This window comes from Macrotis lagotis, chromosome 1 (assembly GCF_037893015.1).
Source record: "Macrotis lagotis isolate mMagLag1 chromosome 1, bilby.v1.9.chrom.fasta, whole genome shotgun sequence".
NCBI classification, from domain to species: domain Eukaryota; kingdom Metazoa; phylum Chordata; class Mammalia; order Peramelemorphia; family Peramelidae; genus Macrotis; species Macrotis lagotis.
The window spans coordinates 158,555,914-158,573,958 of NC_133658.1; the positions used below are offsets into that span (position 1 = coordinate 158,555,914).

Sequence of the window (18,045 nt, forward strand, 5' to 3'; positions counted from 1 at the left end):
GTGACCTCAGATACTTAATAGTTACCCAACTGTGTGACCTTCACCAAGTCACTTAACCCTACTGCCTTGCAAAAACCAAAAAAATAAAAAAGAGGGAACTGGACTAAAACTATAAGATTTCTTCTAGCTCTAAATCTTTCATCTCCAAAACATCTCATAGCTAGCTATTAAGTAGTAAATTCCCCCTAGATGTGTGAAGAACTGGTCTACTATACTCTAGATAATGTAGCTTTGCTTTCTTTTGAGTTAAATAGCCTAGCATAACCTTAGGGAGCAATCAGTGATCTTTCTATGGGAAAATTCATTCATAAATTGAATATGCTATATATATATATATATATATATATATATATATATATATATATATATGTATAGTAGTTAAGCTTGTATTGTATACCCTGCAAGGGCCAAATGGAGCATAATTGCATATTATAAAGTTACTTACCCTGGGAAGTGTATACACTCTACATAAGTGTATACACTCTACATAAAATTAATTACAATAGAGAAGAGAACATCTCTTTGTGGGACTCAGACCTTCACAGACCAGTACATCCTATACATTGAAACTCTTTGGTCCTTTTTTTTTAAACTTCTATCTGCCTCAGAGACAACTTCCCACCCGAGTCCCCTTTGTGTCTTACATATAAGTGCTTACGATGTTCTGGCTTGAGAGCCAAAAGGAAGTGAAGATTTGATAATTACCCAGTTAACTTGATCAACATTGACAGCCTGACTGGATGACCCTAGATTGCATTTCTTGGCCTTGAGTTAGCTGTCTCCATTCATCAAACCAGTCAGATAATTGCCAGGTCTCTACTTCACTCTGAGCTATGCTGGTTGTTTCTCAGTCTCCCTTTCACTTCAAGTGGGAGGGCTGGGTGCAGAAAGAGGCAGGGAGAAAGACTGAGGTCTAAAGACATTTGTAAACTTTTATGCTCTGTCAGCTTTGGATCATCATGACCCCTTCCTTCACTGGGCCAATGACTTGTAATATGGAACAGTCTGGGAATGAACCTTGGAAACATTTAAGCGCTGCAGTCATGGGGCCTTTTGGCTTTTTCTGTTTATTTGTTTCAAAATTAAATGTGTCCTACTTTGGAAACTCTTTTCTTACAAGGCAGACTTTCTCTCTAAACTATGATTCTATCCTTTAGGTTCCTCCATATTTTCACTCTTTCAGATTGTTTTGAAAGTTGAGTTCATTCAAAGGAGGGAACATACAAAATATCCCATCTAGAATGAACTGAGTTGTGCGTTTTGTTGGGAATGGGTCCCCCCCCCCCCAATAATTGACATATAACATTCCTTTATTTTGAATTTAAACCATGCTTGACAATGTTAACTTTTTTTTCTCTTTCTCTTTAATTACAGCTTGGTCTGACAATAGCCATCCGCTATAGCCACAGGTAAATGCTTTCTTCTTCTTTTAAGAGGCAGCTGTGCCAATTTATAGTGTTAATATTTGATGATAATATAGATATGATGTTGACATTATTGTGTACCTATTTGACCAAATGGGTCTGTTAGCAAAGTAATTAGTCTGTTAGTTGGTTTGGTCCTGTGATGGGGTAGAAAGAATATTTTTGGGCCTGGGTTCGAATCTTTGGTTTATCTGCTACTTATGATTGGTATGACCTTGAATAAACCATTTGTCCTCTTTGTTCAGAGCTAGGATTAGAGGTAGCATGGCATAGTGGATAAAGAGTAGACTTTGGAGTCAGGAAGACCTGGGTTCAAGTTCTACCTCCAACATACTGGCTGTAGGATCTTGGGCAGGTAATTTAACCTCTCAGGGTCCTAAGGCTCTGGAAGTTCTATATACCAATGAAATTATAGATTTAGACTCCACTATATTCCCCTCCTCCCCAAAAAACAACAAAAACTTTTTTGATATCCGTAAAGGTTAATACTCACAACTTTCTGCATTTTTTTCCTGGGCCTTTACCTATACAGAGCAACCCAAAAGTCTTAGTGCCTTAATGGGACTGCTCTCCAAGGCCTGATCTCTATCCATCAAACAAAGAAGACAAATATCTTGTCTATGTTTGTTAATGGGAAGAAATCATTCTTACTTCACAACCCTAATTCTGTTCCCAACTAATGACTTGGTATAGTAGATTCTTAACTTAGACTCCATGGTTATGAGTGGTCACCCAAAACCTTTATCCAGAAAGGGAGAGTTCTTCCCTTAAACCTATTTAGATGATATTTATTTAGGATGCCTTTTTTGTTAGATGTTGATTGCAAGAGGTGAGAGAAAAGACTCAGAAGAAGCTTCTGATAGAAAGTAAAGAGTTTCATTTTTGATTCCTGTCTTATCTGACCTGATCTCTGAAGGCTGGGCTAGCTGAGAAGTGTTATAAGATTGAGTGGGAGAGTAGATTCCAAAAGCTAACTTTATTCTCAGCATACTATTAGAAGTTGGTTTTGTAGGTCTTCAAAGAACTATTGCCCTCTTCACTCCCCAAGCTCATAGACTTCCTTAATGTTTTTCATTCAATTGCTACATATTATATTAGTGCAGTAGATAGAGTACTAGGTCTGGAGTAAGGAAAAACTGAGTTCAAACCCAGCTCCAACACTTACTTGTTGAGTAAGTCCTTTCCAAGGATTCTTTTGCCTTCCTCAGCTATTTCCTCAACTTTAAAATGGGCCATCACCTGTTATTGTTGTGAGGATGAAATGAGGTGATATTTTAAGACATTAAGATAACATCATTCCTCTTCCTCACCCATTTTGCTTTGTATTTTTTTGCTACCCCATCCTTATTCCCCTTGCCATCCCATCACCTCCTTACATTGAAAAGGAAAGGAAAAATAAAGCCCTTGTAACAAATACAGATAGTCAATCAAAAGAAAAGAGCAGATTGGCTGTGTCTAGGATTGTATAAATCATTAGGCATCTTGAGTCCATCACATAAGAGGTAGGTTCTTCAATCAGTCTGCTGTAATCTTGGTTTGGTTCCTGCATTGATCAGAATATCCAAGATTTTTAAGTTTGTTAAATATCTCATTTCCCCCCCATTGGATTATAAACTCTTTGAGGGCAGAGATTGGGTTTTATGCTTATGTTGTCAGGTCAATTTAATCCAACAAGCATTTATTAAATGCCTACCAAGTATACTATATTTTAAGTGTTGCATATGAACAAAGGTAAATTACAGAAAAATTTGCCTTTAGGGAGCTTACTATTTTGGAGGGATAATGTAACATTTGCATATGTAAGTAAATATAATAATACTCAGAGAGGGAGGAAGCACTAACATAGAAGAGGACTGCAAAAAACTTCCTGTTAGGGGTGGTACCTGAACTAGTCCTTGAAGGAAGGTGAATTTGTCAGAGGAGGAAGTGATGAGGGGATGCTTTCTAAGCATGGGAGATGTAACTTCAAGTTGAAGGAATAGTTCATAGTTTATTTTGTCTAAAATAGGTGTGTTTGGAGGAGGGGTAATATGAAATAGTCTTGAGTCAGACTGTGAAGAGTTTTAAATGTCATGCTGAAGAGTTTGTGTTTTAGGCTTGAGACAAGTAGAATCAGCGTAAGCACATAGTAGATAAACTTTAAATGTATTTGAAATTCCAATGATTCTCATTTCTTGTGCCTTTATTACCCATGTAATTTCTAACAAAGGGTCTGATCCAAGAGGTTCTATGGAGTAAGTCTCTAGTAAGGATGTGAATTGGTAATGAGTTTACTGGAGTGACCAAGTAGAGATGTGAACCTGGACAATGGAAGCTGGTCAGATCATTAGTAGTGATTGGGATAAAGGGGAGGAGATGTGCTTTGTGATGTGGAGGGGTCAGGTTAGGAGGACAAGTTTAGAATAATCTGGGCTGTACTTACCTTCCACTGGACTTCTGGACTCTTACACAAAGTAAACAAGAAAATATAGATAGGGAGAGATTAGGTGCCATAATTTGTACAAAGGCATCTTTGAGGATGTCACCAATTTTCTTAACAAGTATGATGGGGGGGGGCAGCTAGGTGGCACTGGCCCTGAAGTCAGGAGTACCTGAGTTCAAATCCAGCCTCAGACATTAATAATTACCTAGCTGTGTGGCCTTGGGCAAGCCACTTAACCCCATTGCCTTGCAAAAACTAAAAAAACAAAACAAAACAAAAACCTAAAAAACCAAGTATGCTGGAACTAAAGAAACATTGTTACTCATTCCTCCAGCCAAATAAGGTTCCTAATAAATGTTTACTGAATTCACCTTCCCACCTGAGCTAATGAATCAAGTGTACTTCCCCACCCCCAACATTTCCTTTTTTGCCATTAATTTTTTAAAAATTTTGAGTTCCAGAAACTCTCCCTCCCTCAAGCCCCTCTCCCACCACTCAGGAAGGCAAGCAATGTGATATAAATTAAACATGTGAAGTTATTCAAAACATATTTCCTTATTGCAAAAAATACCCAAAACAAACAAGAAACAAAGAAAGTGAAAAAGTATGTTCCAGTCAATACTCAAAAGTTCATCAGTTTTCTCTCTGGAGGTGAATCACATTTATTATCATAGCACCCACAATGAATTAGAATTATTTTGGATAATTGTCTTGATCAGAGTAACTAAGACTTTCATAGTTGATCATTGTTACAGTATTGTTGTTACTATGTACAATATTTTCCTAGTTCTGCTCACATCACTTTGTTCAAATAAGTTCATGTAAATCTTCCAAGATTTACTGAAACCATCTTCCTTGTCATATCTCATAGTAGAATGGTATTCCATCATAATCATATCCCACAAGCAGTTCAGCCACTCCCCAAGTGATGGGCATCCCCTCAGTTTCCAAATCTTTGTTACCACAAAAAAACCCTACTTTAAATATTGTTGTTTATATAGATCCTTTTCATTTTTTTATCTCTTTAGAGTACAGACCTAGTAGTTATGTTGTTGGGTCAAGGAGTATATAAAGTTTGACATCCCTTTGGACATTGGAAATTATTCTCTAGGATGATTGGATTGGTTCACAGCTCTACCAACAGTGTTGCTAATTTCCCACAATTCCCCCGGCATTTATCATTTTACTTTTCTGTCATATTAGCCAATTTGATAGGGGTTAAGTCATATCTCATAATAGTTTAAATGTGCATTTCTTTAATAAATAGTGAGAGTATTTTAAAATTTGATTATTGATGGCTTTGATGTCTTCTTCTGAAAACTGCCTATTCATACATCCTTTGATCATTTATCAATTGATGAATGGCTCTCATTTTTATAAATTTGATTCAATTCTCTATATATTTGAGAAATGAGACTTTCCTCAGAGAAACTTGCTCAGTCAAACCATGAAATTTTATGTAATCAACATTATCCATTTTGCTTCCTGTAATGTTTTCTATTTCTTGTTTGGTTATAATTTTTTTCCCTTATGCATAGTTTTGAGAGATACATTTTTCTAAAATGCTTATGTTACCTTTTATGTCTAAATAATTACCCATTTTGATTTTATTTTGACATACAGTATGAGATGTTAGTTTCTGCCTAGTTTGTGCCAATCTACTTTTCAGTTTTCCCAGCAATTTTTGTCAAATAGCTTTGCCTCCAAAGTTTGGATCTTTGGATTTATCAAACATGACATAGCTATTATTATTTACTACTTTGTATTGTGTAACTAATCTATTTTTGTGTAACAAACTATTTCTTAGCCAGTTTTTATGATTGCTGCTTTATTATAAAGTTTGAAATCTGGAACTGCTAGACCACTTTCCTTCACATTTTTATTGATTTCCTTGATATTCTTAATCTTTTGTTCTTCCATATAAATTTTGTTATTATATTTTCTATATCTATAAAATAATTCTTTGCAAGTTTGATTGGTATGGCACTGAATAAATAAATTAATTTAGTAAATAAATATTTTAGAAATGACATTTTTGTTATATTGACTTGGGTTACCCATGAGCAATTAATATTTCTCCAGCTGTTTAAATCTGTATTTTTGTGGCAAGTATTTTATAATTGTGTTCATATGGGTTTGTCTTGCCTAATGGACTCCTATATATTTTATAATATCTGCAGTCATTTTAAACAGAAATTCTCTATCTCTTCCTGCTGGGTTTTGTTGGTAAAAATATAGAAATGCTGATAATTTATGATCTATACCCTGAAACTTTGCTGAAGTTATTGACTGTTTCAGCTAGTTTTTCAGCATGTTCTAGGATTCTCCAAGTATATCATCATATCATTTGAAAAAAGTGATAGTTTTGTTTCTTCATTACCTACTTTTATTCCTTCATTTCTTTTTCTTGTCTTATAAATATTGCCTATATTGAATAACAAGAGTGATAATGATATCCTTCCTTCACCTCTGTTCTCTGGGAAAAGCTTAATGCCTTTCTATTTCCTCCTGTAAGTCCTTTAACTTTTCCTTTAAGATTTTTGATGTGCATATATAATTTGTATTAATATTATTTTATTGTCTATAGTGCCTTTTAGTAGTTACTCTGTCTTTTTAAAATTAGTTCTATTTTTGCTTTTGCTTTATCTGAGATTCTTTAAAATTGGTAAAAGGTAAAAGGACTGGATTTGGATCCTGTGTCTTGACTCTATCACTAACAAGCTATGTATGACTGTGGATAGGTCTTATCATTTCTATGAGGATCACAAAAAGGCTAAGGGGTAAAGTTGGGGTTTGGACTTTGTCCCTTGGACTCCTAATGTAATTCTCATTCTATTAGATTACACTGTCTCTCTGTCATTGCCATTTTAAAAGTGAGGTGAGGAAAAAGGAAGTGAGACTTTTGGTTCTTAAGGAGTGATTGGTTCTGGCTAGATATGTGATCAATCTGATGAGATGATTTAATTTTAAGGTCTATTCATCCAATTTCTGATCCAATCAAAACCAAAGGGGATGTTGTAGGAAGTTGAACAGATGGTGAGGGATCTGCCATTAGCAGCTGTGCTTTTATAGGAATTTGTGGATACTCCATTGTCATTCATAATGTTTTTATTAATTTTTGTGAAGTCATTTTCGAATATATTTTTTCCTGTATTTGTATTTTCCACTGCTTGGTTTGAGGGTTTTTCTATGTGGAATCCATACTGTGGGTGACAATTTGGTATCCCCAGAATTGCCCTTTGCAGATAAAACCCTTAGGGCCTCCACCACCCACACAGTGGGGAAAGATTTCCTGGTGTGTGTGGGTGTTTTTCTCTCTTTTTTTCCCACAAGGTTTAAAGATAGGTTACATGCTCTTACTGCAAAATTTAGTGAAACTACTTTGAGAAACAGAAATTCTTAAGGTAAGTACTTTGGGGCTAAAAAAAATGCAAGATGAAATTAATTAATTGATCAAGAGTTGGGCATATCACTCTTTATATTCACCTCTGGTGTGATATTGGAGAGATTGTGTTAAACAATGACTTTGGGAGAATATGGAGTGTGGCTGTTATAATTTTTGTTATAATTTATAATTTATTAAAAACAAAGTGAGATGGACCCCAAATCTAAGAATGGCCTTTTCTATAAAGGAAATGGAAGTGGCAAATTTTAGTTTTGATTTGTCAAAATTGAATTAACTCTTTATGAAGTTCCAATGCATAAGTGCAAGTTTTTCTCAGCAGCTGATTTTTATCAGTCTCTTTTAGAACCTAAGAAAAGCAAATTAGCTAACCTGTTTAGCCTTGAATCTTAAATCTCATAGGATTTCAGTATAAACAAAATTTAGAGGAGAAATTAAACTCCTTGGGAGGCAGGGGGTATTTTCTTTTGTTTTTGTATCTCCACTACTTAACACAATGCCTTACATGAGCTAGATGCTTAATAAATGATTGTTGGATGAGATTTGGGTCTATGGGTTTGTACCCCCTATCCTCACCCCTTGTCTTGTGAGAAAGGGAGACTTTGGACAGCATACTGGTAAATGGAGACAGAAAACTAGATGACAAGAATTCTGGATCATGAGTCATAAGAGACCCAGATTCAAATTGTGTGTGTGTGTGTGTGTGTGTGTGTGTGACCTACCTTACAATGTTGTTGTAAAGGTCATATAGGAAAAGGTATATGAAGAGTTTTGTGAACTTTATAGCACTATATAATTGTAAGTTACTATTATTACTTTATGCTTTCCTCTTTTTGAAAATTGTTTTGTGTCATTCTTTTGGTCATTCTGGGGTACTGGGGTGGGGGAAGGGCTGTATCCTTTGCTGAACCCTTTGCAAAAATTTGGAGTTGGTCTCCTTCTTTGACTTCCAGGTTGGTAGTGTCTTTTTTGATCTTCCCCACCTCATCCCACTCATCATGCTCCCTCCTTCAGCTTCTTCATTCATACTTGATAGCACTGTCCATGATGGTCCAGATGTCTCATTAGAAGTCTGGGCTGTGAAGAGAAACTATGGGGGGAGCAATTTGAGAACAGCACTTGATCTGTCTCATGAAGTCTGCTTGATCAGTTTCACCATCATCCCTGACTGAGGACATCGCTTACATGCTCACCTCTGAAAACAGAGATTTAGTGAACCAAAAAGTTTAAAATCAGTCACTCTGAGAAGTGGTCTTGAATATGCTTATGCTTTTGTCTTGAATGAACCCAGACAGCATAGCGAAAAGTGATGGGGTCATGGACTTTAGTGTACTGATTTGGATTATGAGCTAAGTTTGAAGTTCATAGGCAAAGCAAAACATTTATTGAATGGATATGTGGCTGCAAGAAAGGAGCTGTCTCTTTAAAATACAAAGGAAATGGAAGACAAGAAACATAGCATTAAAGTATATAGGATTTTGATTTTGAATGTGGTTGGCAAATATCTAGCGACTTTTATTTTGTGCTGGTTTGATCTCTTGGAAGGCAGCTGGAGTACACTACTCTGGCTCTCCAAGTTCTGTTGAAAATAAACAAAGATGCCTTTCTGTGTCCCCCTGACTCCCCCCCCCTCCCAAGCAAAGGAATAGCTGTCACAGGCTCTTTTTCTTTTCTGTTCCTTTTTCCAGATGTCACAGGGAGGCAAAGAAGCAGCCTTAAACCTTAACAAGATATCCAAAAATTATTTAAGTTTGACTGTATCAATCACCTTGAAATCACTATGAAATTCCCTTTCCTGATCACAATCTTCTGCCCTTCTACTTCTCCGACTTCTTCATTTCTTCCATGGTGGCTCTTTGCTCTTATTGTGACCTTTATTCCCTAAATTTGTTCTTAGTTTCCAAGTCTTCCTATTCTTACCTCCCTACTAAGTTCTCTTATGGGATGATAGACTGAAAACTAAAGAGAACCTTAGGGTTCATCTTTAAACTCCTCATTTTAAAGATTTGGAAACTGAGGCTGTTAAAGTGAAATTACTTGTCCAAGGTTACACAGGGAATAAGTGGTAGAGTTGTGATTGACTTTATGGCAAGGCATTTCAATAACTTCTCTTTGTGTGAATCTCCACAATTTTAGTCAATGAGTCAATAAATATTGCTCTGTGGCAAGCTCTGTGCTGGAGATACAAAGAAGGGGGAAAATATTATCTCTTCTCAAGGGGCTCATAGTTTAATGGGAGAGACAACATTAAAACTATAATATAGAAATAAAATATACATAAATATATATGTATGTATGTATGTATGAATACATACATATATATTCACACAGAAGTTATGAACATCAGATAGAGGATTTTGTATAATATTGATATTACATGTATATATGTATAAACACACACACACACACACACACACACACACATATATATATATATGTATGTATGTATGTATGTATGTATGTATTTATATCTCCTGGAGGTGATAGGGAGCCCCTGAATTTTTTTGGTGGGCTGGATGATACAATCAGACTTGCTTTTTAGAAAGAATATTTTGACAGATGAGTGGAGGATGCACTGGATTAGGGAGGATCTTGAGGCATAGAGACCAAGCAATTGGAAAAATCTAGTCATGAGGTTATGAGGGCCTGCAACAAGATGGTAGCAGTGGAAGAGGAAAGATTTTATGAAGGTAAAATTGACAGGCCATGGCAACATACTGGAGATGGATGGACTGGGCAGAGAGTGAGAAATCAAAGAGAACTCCTAAGTGGTGAACTGGGACACTGGGAGAATGGTGGCAGATTTAAGAGTAATAGGGTAGTTAAGAAGAGAGGAGGGTTTTGGGGAAAAGAGAATGAGTTCCATTTTAGGCTTTTTGTGTTTAAGATGTTTACAGAACGGGCAGCTAGGTGTAACAGTGGATAGAGCACTGGCCCTGGAGTCAGGAAGACCTGAGTTCAAATATGACCTCAGACACTTAATAATTACCTAGCTGTGTGGCCTTGGGCAAGTCACTTAACCCCACTGCCTTGAAAAAACAAAACTAAACAAACCAACAAAATAAGATATTTATAGATCATTCCATTTGAGATAACCAATAAGTACTTGAGGAGTGAGACTGAACCAGGACAACAGAGAGGCTAGGTCTTGATAAGTAAATATGAAATACAGAGATGGTAGTTGAATCCTTGGGAACTTATTAGGTCACCAAGTGAAATAGTTTAGAGGAAGAAGAGAAGTGGGTCTGTTATTATCTAATCCACAATAACATTTGCCTTTGGCCTTTCACCTGAAAAGTCAAAACACTACGAGAAGAAGCCCCAAAACGGTCTGTATGCATCTACTATAAATTTATATTTTGTTTCAATTGGGTCAACTCTGCTACAGGGAAGTCTCTTGATTATATTCCAAATATGTATTTATCACATTCCCTACAACAGGTTCCTATCTTCCTTTTTTCTTCCCTCTTCAGTCTTCCAGCCCTCACCCCTTTCCTCTCTTAACAAATGCCCAACCAAGAATGAATTCCTGCCTTCTTCTTTCCTCTTCTGTTGCTAAAGTCCTTCTAAGCTTCCACATTTTTTCTTAGATATTGACTCCTCAGTGAAACCTCCCTTCTTCCTTCTTGCACCCCCCTCTTCCTAAGAGCTGAATGTGACCTCTACTTCTAAAATTATTCATGTCACTTTCCAAACTGCAATGATCACATTCTTATATCACAATTATTTACATATATTTCTTTTTTCCTAATTATTTTGCAAGCCCTTTGAGAGTCAAAGGTGTATTTATATAAATCCCTGATGCCTGGCACAAGGCTCTTATTTAAATGTTTTTTGAGTTGAATTGAAATCAAGTTTCTCTTTTAAAGTGATGTATTTCTCTAGCAGCATAGCGGATAGAATGCTGGAAGAACTGGGCCCAAGTGCCAGATTCTTTGAAATACAGGCTGTATGACCCAGGCAAGTCACATCATCTTTAGGCTATGTATTTTAGGTAAGTTGTGAAGATTAATTTGATGAGGTGTAGGCTTGCCTTGGTAGAAGAAGTCACTTAGAGGAAATTCCTTATATTGGTGAAATTACAAGTTCAGTTGTATCCCTGTCTCTCTCTTAATCTTGGCCCAATTAATCTTCAAAAAGGGAATCATATTAATAGAATATTTAGAACAATAGAATGTTAGACCCCTAGGTAACATTAATGATTATTTCATTCAATTCCTTCATTTTTATAGGTGAGGAAACTGAAGTGTAGAGAGTTTAAGGGATTTGGTCATTTAACTAGTAAGTGGTAGAGCCAGAATTAGAACTCATTTCCTAACTCCCCATCCAAGTGATTAACTTTCAGAGTTTTTGTGATCCTTCTACAATGTTTTCCATATGTGCAAGGCTAGTACTAAGTAAAATGATGAAGATTAAGTTTATCTTCAGACCCTTCTTTCTTCTTCCACATCTCATACCTTTTGCATAATGCTGTCCTTTTAAAAAACAGTATTTTATTGTTTTCCAATTACATGTATTTGGAATAAAGGCAATTTTTAACATTGATTAAAATTTTTTTTGAGTTCCAAATTATCTTCCTTCCTCCCTCACCACCCCTTTCCTAAGAGGGCAAACAGTTTAATATAGATTATGTTCATGCAATTATTTAAAACATACTTTCATATTAGTTATGTTGTGAAAGAAGAAACAGAGCAAAAGAAAAGAACAATAAAAAAATGAAGTGGTTAAAAAGTAAGCTTTGATCTAGACATTTGGACTCCATCAGCTCTTTCTCGGGATAAGGGTAGCATTTTCCATCATGAGTCCTTTGTAGTTATCTTGGATCATTGTACTACCTAGAAAGGTTAAGTCTTCATAGTTGATCATTGTTCATTGTAGTTAATACTGTGTACAATTTTCTCCTGGTTCTACATACTTCATTTTGCATCAGATCATGTAAACCTTTCCAGGTTTGGTTGCTCAAGAACCTCCATTAATTAGGGCTCCTCACCCCTCTCTCTGGTCTCTTCAATCAGTGCCTCAACTCTGCAATGCTCTCTCCATATTCTACACTGTAAAACAAACTCACTGAACTGATCTCAGTTATTAGAAGGTAACTGACAGCTCTGTTGCTAAAGCTGTTGCTTTGTGACATGGGGCCATATTTACAATATACCATGAGGTAATATTTTACTAAAAAGGAACGAATCTTTAATGGAAGCATCTCAGTCAATAAATATATTCAGTGGAGTATATATTTTTTCAAGAGGAGATAAAACTTTCCTCACACTCCTTGAATCACACCATATAGATGACTATCTAGTCTCTCTTCCCATAAGGTTGGGTTTGAATGTGTGACCTATTCTCCCCTCCCTCTTCCCCTTCCCCTTCCATCTACCTTACAGATCTCTAGAATTGTATTAAGCCACTAATCTATTCTCATCTGGTCAGCTGGATAGGAAAAGGTAACAGACAGGAGGACCTTGAGAGGCTGGGGTAGGTAGGGCTTGATGAGATTGAGTTAGAAGCCAAGAAGCTTGAGTGGTAGGTGGGATCCCAGCCAAAGTTCAAAGCTGGGAAACTGGAGAGTGAAATCATCAGGCCAAGGGAAACAGCAGATAGGAAGCCAAGGTACAGGCCAGGCTGAGATACACTGAAATCAGAGACAGAAATAGAGGCTAGAAAGAAAGTTAAAAAAAAAGATCTGAGGCCAAGGGTCGGGAGCCAGGAAAAGCCAGCTTATACCTAGAGCCCAGCCCATGCTAAAGTCCTATTTGGTGTTCTGCTAAGTACATTTAGGGTGTGGGGGTGTAGTGGCTGTGCTCCCTTAAAGGAGGCATGTTGTTGGATATTAGAAAGCTAAATGTATCAGTGAACAAATGTTCCAAGCTACTAAATGTACATTCATGGGTGAACTCCCAAATATTTTAGTGATTCTAGAAGTACTGATGAACTAAACATTGGTGATTTCACAGAGATAATGAGAAGCATCCTGTATTTGGAGTCAGGGACTCTGGATTCTATTGCTGCTTCTGACACTATTTGTGAGAATTTGTGCAAGTTTCTTAAATTCTCTGGACTTCAGGTTCCTGATCTCTAAAATGGAGGGGATTAGACTGAATAAACTCTGGAATCCATTGCAGCTAGCTTTGGGGTTCTTCTTTGATATTCTTTTCCCTTTCACTTCTCACCTTTGGCCTACTTCACTACTGAGTGGGAAAGGTGTCAACATCCCTTGATTAGCTGAGCTTCAGGGAGGAGTTATTCTAGGTGACTTTTCAGTAGCCTTCCAATTTTAAGATCAGAGGATTTTTTTCTGCTACCAAATAGCTCCAGTGAAGCTAGGGCTCTACTTCTGGTTTTGTTCATCTCTGTTGCTTCTGGACCCAATGGACAGAGTCCTGGGCACTCATCCTCCTGAACTCAAACCTGGCCTCAGTATGACCCTGGGCAAGTCATGTAAACCTATTTGTCTTAGTTTCCTTATCTGTATGAGCCAGAGAAAGAAACAGCAAACTACTCCATTATCTTTATTAAAAAAACTTCAAATGGGATCATGGAAAAATTGGATACAACTGAAAACAACTGAACAACAAAATTGAGAATTTATCCATGGCATATTTTGACCTTTTATAGCTAAATGCATCCTTCTTTACACAGCAGATATGTTCCTAAAAGATGCTGTCAATATCAAGGCCTGGTTTCTCCTCATAGCTTATGCTTCTAAAGATGCTTTATCCCCATTTCTACTTTATATTATTTAAGCAATGGTATCCATCCCATTCCCCCTAACCCCAGCATTTCTCCAAAGATTTGATGATCCACAGAAAAAATCCTTAAATCTGCTCGGAAAGCTATTTAGAAATATTTTTGTAAGGAGCAGCTAGGTAGCACAATGGATAGAACACTGATCCTGGAGTCAGGAGGACCTGAGTTCAAATTCTATCTTAGATGCTTAGATGTGTGACCTTGGGCAAGTCACTTAACCCCATTGCCTTGCATAAAAACCCAAAACAAGCAAAAAAAGAAATCCTTTTGTAAAGCAATTTCTATAATGAGTAATCACTCTATAATTTTCCCTGTAAATTAATTCTTGTTCAACAAATTTTCTGAAAGAAAGAAATATACCTAGAAATAGGATATGATATAATCTAGAAATTTTTTAAATTGATTTCCATTCACCTGGAATATCTTTGCAATCTCAACTATGTGATTAGGAAATTGCCTTGTCCACACCTTTTGAATCTCTATTTTCTTGCTTAAACACCTTCTGAAATCCTGTCTCTTCCAAGAAGCAAAATCCACAAATATTCTTTAGCTCTACTCCATTTAAATTTTCCTTTCTGTCATTAAATAAGGTAATGGTCTGGGAGTAATGAGGACAGGGATCTTCTGTGTCTTTTAGTTCAGTCCCTTCATTTGACTGATGAGTAAACTAAGACTCAAGGAGGTTTAATTGACTTACCCAGGGTCACAGTGATTAGTGATCACTATTGAGACTTGAAACCAAGACTCTTAATTCTGAGTCAAGGGTCCTTTCAGTGGTACATAAAAATTTAATTGAGATAATGAAGCTTGCATAATTATAGAATACTTTTTGGCTTTTCCATTGGAAGACTGTCTTGTGATTAAGGTCTATCTGTGAACTTAAACATAACTCTTCTCACAAAACCACCAATCTGGTTCAGTCTTGCATTACCTCTGGCCTGGACTATTAAAGTAATCTTCTCTCTGGACTTTCCCCTACTGCAGTTCATTTTTCATACAGTTTCCAAATTCCTATTTTTAAGCTTCAGGGGTTCCTTATCACTTTAAGGATAGATAAGGGCCTGAAAAGACCTAGCAAGCTGTCAAATGAGAATAGTTATTTCTCCCTACACTCCATACACTCAATTCTCACCTGTGGTTCCAAGAAGTTATAACATGTGGGAGATGGGCTAAACCAGGGTAACTGAAAGACTTGGGGCATGTCCACCCCATGTGAAGATTTCCCCTGGTGGAATGGGCAGATGAGAACAATTTGTTCCAAAAGCCATGAAGGCGGCTGAAGCAGGTGCTATGGAGTTTAGTTAGACATTGAAGATACCAAGGTCATTCATGGCTTCCTGGGCTATTGCCAGTTGCTCTGACTTTTGTCTTACCACTGGACTTTGAAAGAGCATGAGGATGGTGATTTTATGAAACTCTGACTCATTTAAATCAAAATCACAAGCAAGTCAAGACATAACCCCATGATGTCATTGGTCCTCTTCAAAAACAAAGGACAAACAATAACAACAATTTGAGAGAGGTGAGGGCCCTAATAACTTTGTTCACCAAGGACCCAAGGACCACTTAATCTCTTTATCTTGTAAATTCTTATTTTTTTTCTTTTTTTAGGTTTTTTTTGGTAAGGCAAATGGGGTTAAGTGGCTTGCCCAAGGCCACACAGCTAGGTAATTATTAAGTGTCTGAGACTGGATTTGAACCCAGGTACTCCTGACTCTAAGGCCTGTGCTTTATCCACTACGCCACCTAGCTGCGCCTCTTATCTTGTAAATTCTTGTAGACCTTAATGAAGATGAGGAGAAGAGATTGCCAAGACTGGATTTCCTCTCCTCTGCCCATTCAGTGATTAAGTCTGAAAACTGATCCCACAGGTCCACAGGCAGTGGTGCCCAAGGTAACATCCCAAGAGGCACTTTTCATCCAAACCATCTGGAAAGCTCATCTGGTCAAGAGGCCTAGATTCTTCCCTAGAGACAACTGGAATCAGTAACCTGGCAGCTGTTTTCCTGATCTCCATCAAGGTTTTCAGTGGAAAAGCAGGCTAGTGTTTTACTCCCTCTCATTCAGTTTTAAGCAGTGGGTTATTACCCAGATTGATGATATGATGGAATCTCAGACTTGGAGGGTACCTTAAAAATCATGCATTCCAATGCTTGTACATGAAAAATACTTTGACCAGGGGCTCACCTTCTAGGAATTTCTGAATGTAAGACATATAATAATAAGGCTATACTCTTTTGTTCTGGAAGGTGTTTTAGGGGAGCAACAAGACATCTCTTTGGTGAGAAGAAATAGGCTGGCATCCCAAAATATTCTGCTGTATATGGCCCCAGTTCAAAATATGACAATATTTCCTCATTCCCTCCTTCACTAACATTAGAGAACTCTGAAATCTTAGCTATATTAGTCTTAAGATATGATTACTAGTTGCAAGGCTATCCAGAGAACCAGAAGTAATTTCAAGGACTTTGCTTTCTTCCTGATATCAATTTCTTCTCTGAAATAATTTTTTAAATGTAGTTCAGGTCTCAATTTGGGCTTAGTATAGGGGTCCAAATGATCTAGTTATTATAACTTACTGTCCCTTCCTTTCTTTAACTAAAGGAGCATGACATAATAGATGGACTACTTACTGGACTTCAAGTCATGAAAACCTGAGTTCAAATCATGCCTCAGATACATTAAATGTCTGATCTTGAACATTTTTATGCTCTCTGAGCCTCAGTTTCTTAATCTATAAAAATGGAGATGGTTCTTCTCTCATGGAATTGTTGTGCAAATGAAATGAGACAATATCTATAAAATATTTGCTAACTTTAAAAGAGTTGTATAAATGTCAGGGCCAGGTAAATAAAGGAAGATGAATCTGTTGAGCACATGTAGTTCATATAGATGGCTGTTTATTTCAAAAGAAATTGTGCTAGCAGAGCTTATTTAAAAAGAAAAATTCCCTCTAGCAGTCTTTATCATTTAGATTTTCTTGTTGAGGTTCACTCAATCTCATATACCGCACAGACAATTGAACAGATTTGTACTTTCTCACTCCATTTCATAAGGGGTCAGTGGTTGTTCACTGTTGGACCTGTTTGTATTATATAAGGCATTTGCAGCTTTCTGCACACAGTAGATACTCAATTATTTTATGTTGGATGACTGAATAAATTAATTTCTTCTAACCCATTTTATTAGAAAGATATTGAATTGCTTAGGCCAAACTTTGGGGATCTTAGTAGCCTGAATCTGCTCACCACATGCATACATATATGTCATATGTAGAATAGCTCAAGCTTGCATGCATGAGAAATAGCAATCTTGCCTTTTATAGAGAATCAGTATGGTATAGTGAAGAAAGGATCCTGATTTTCCAATTATTTGACATGGGTTGGATTTCTAGCCCCATCACTTGCTCATTATATGACCTTGGACAGGTCTAAGCTTCAGTTTCTTCATCTGTAAGAAGAAAAAGTTGGACAAGATGACCTCTAAGGTTCTCTCTCAAATGCTCAAATGGATTTGTGTTGAGGTCATTGATCTGGAACTTTTTTCAGACAATGCAGATTGTGAGCTATTCATGATTGTCCTCCCTGCTCAAAAATTATAAGCTTCTATATCAGTATATATCTGCATATATTGCTTTTGCTAGTGAAAGGATGAAACTTCCCTGAGAAAGTCATACAAGACCAAAAATATAACAGATATCCCTTCTACATCACAACTTTCATACTTTTTAAAATTACATCACAACTTTTCCCATCATGGTTTTGATATATCAAGGGTTGGCATAAGAAATCAAATGAGAATTTTGGGGGAGTTTTGCGGAAACCACAGACAACACGTTAAAGCCAACAGACAAAACAGAAAAAGTTTAGAAATTCAGAAAGGCAGGATTGCTATATAGACTCTGGCATCATCTAAGGAAAAACTAAGTCCTTATATGATTTCCTAAAGAAAGATGAGTCTAGAGGAGGCTAGGTAGTGCAGTGGATAGAGCACCAGCCCTGCAGTCAGGAGTGCCTGAGTTCAAATGTGACCTCAGACACTTAATAATT

At 36.8% G+C, this 18,045-nt stretch overlaps 1 protein-coding gene across 1 annotated transcript in view; it reads left to right on the plus strand.

The window, feature by feature from the left end:
• The window catches only part of ACOXL (acyl-CoA oxidase like), a 518,534-nt gene that overhangs the window by 156,822 nt on the left and 343,667 nt on the right, over positions 1-18,045 (plus strand). The window contains exon 10 of the mRNA XM_074209273.1: positions 1,375-1,409. Within this exon, the coding sequence (XP_074065374.1) occupies positions 1,375-1,409 (35 nt within the window). The remainder of the gene's footprint in view (positions 1-1,374; positions 1,410-18,045) is intronic.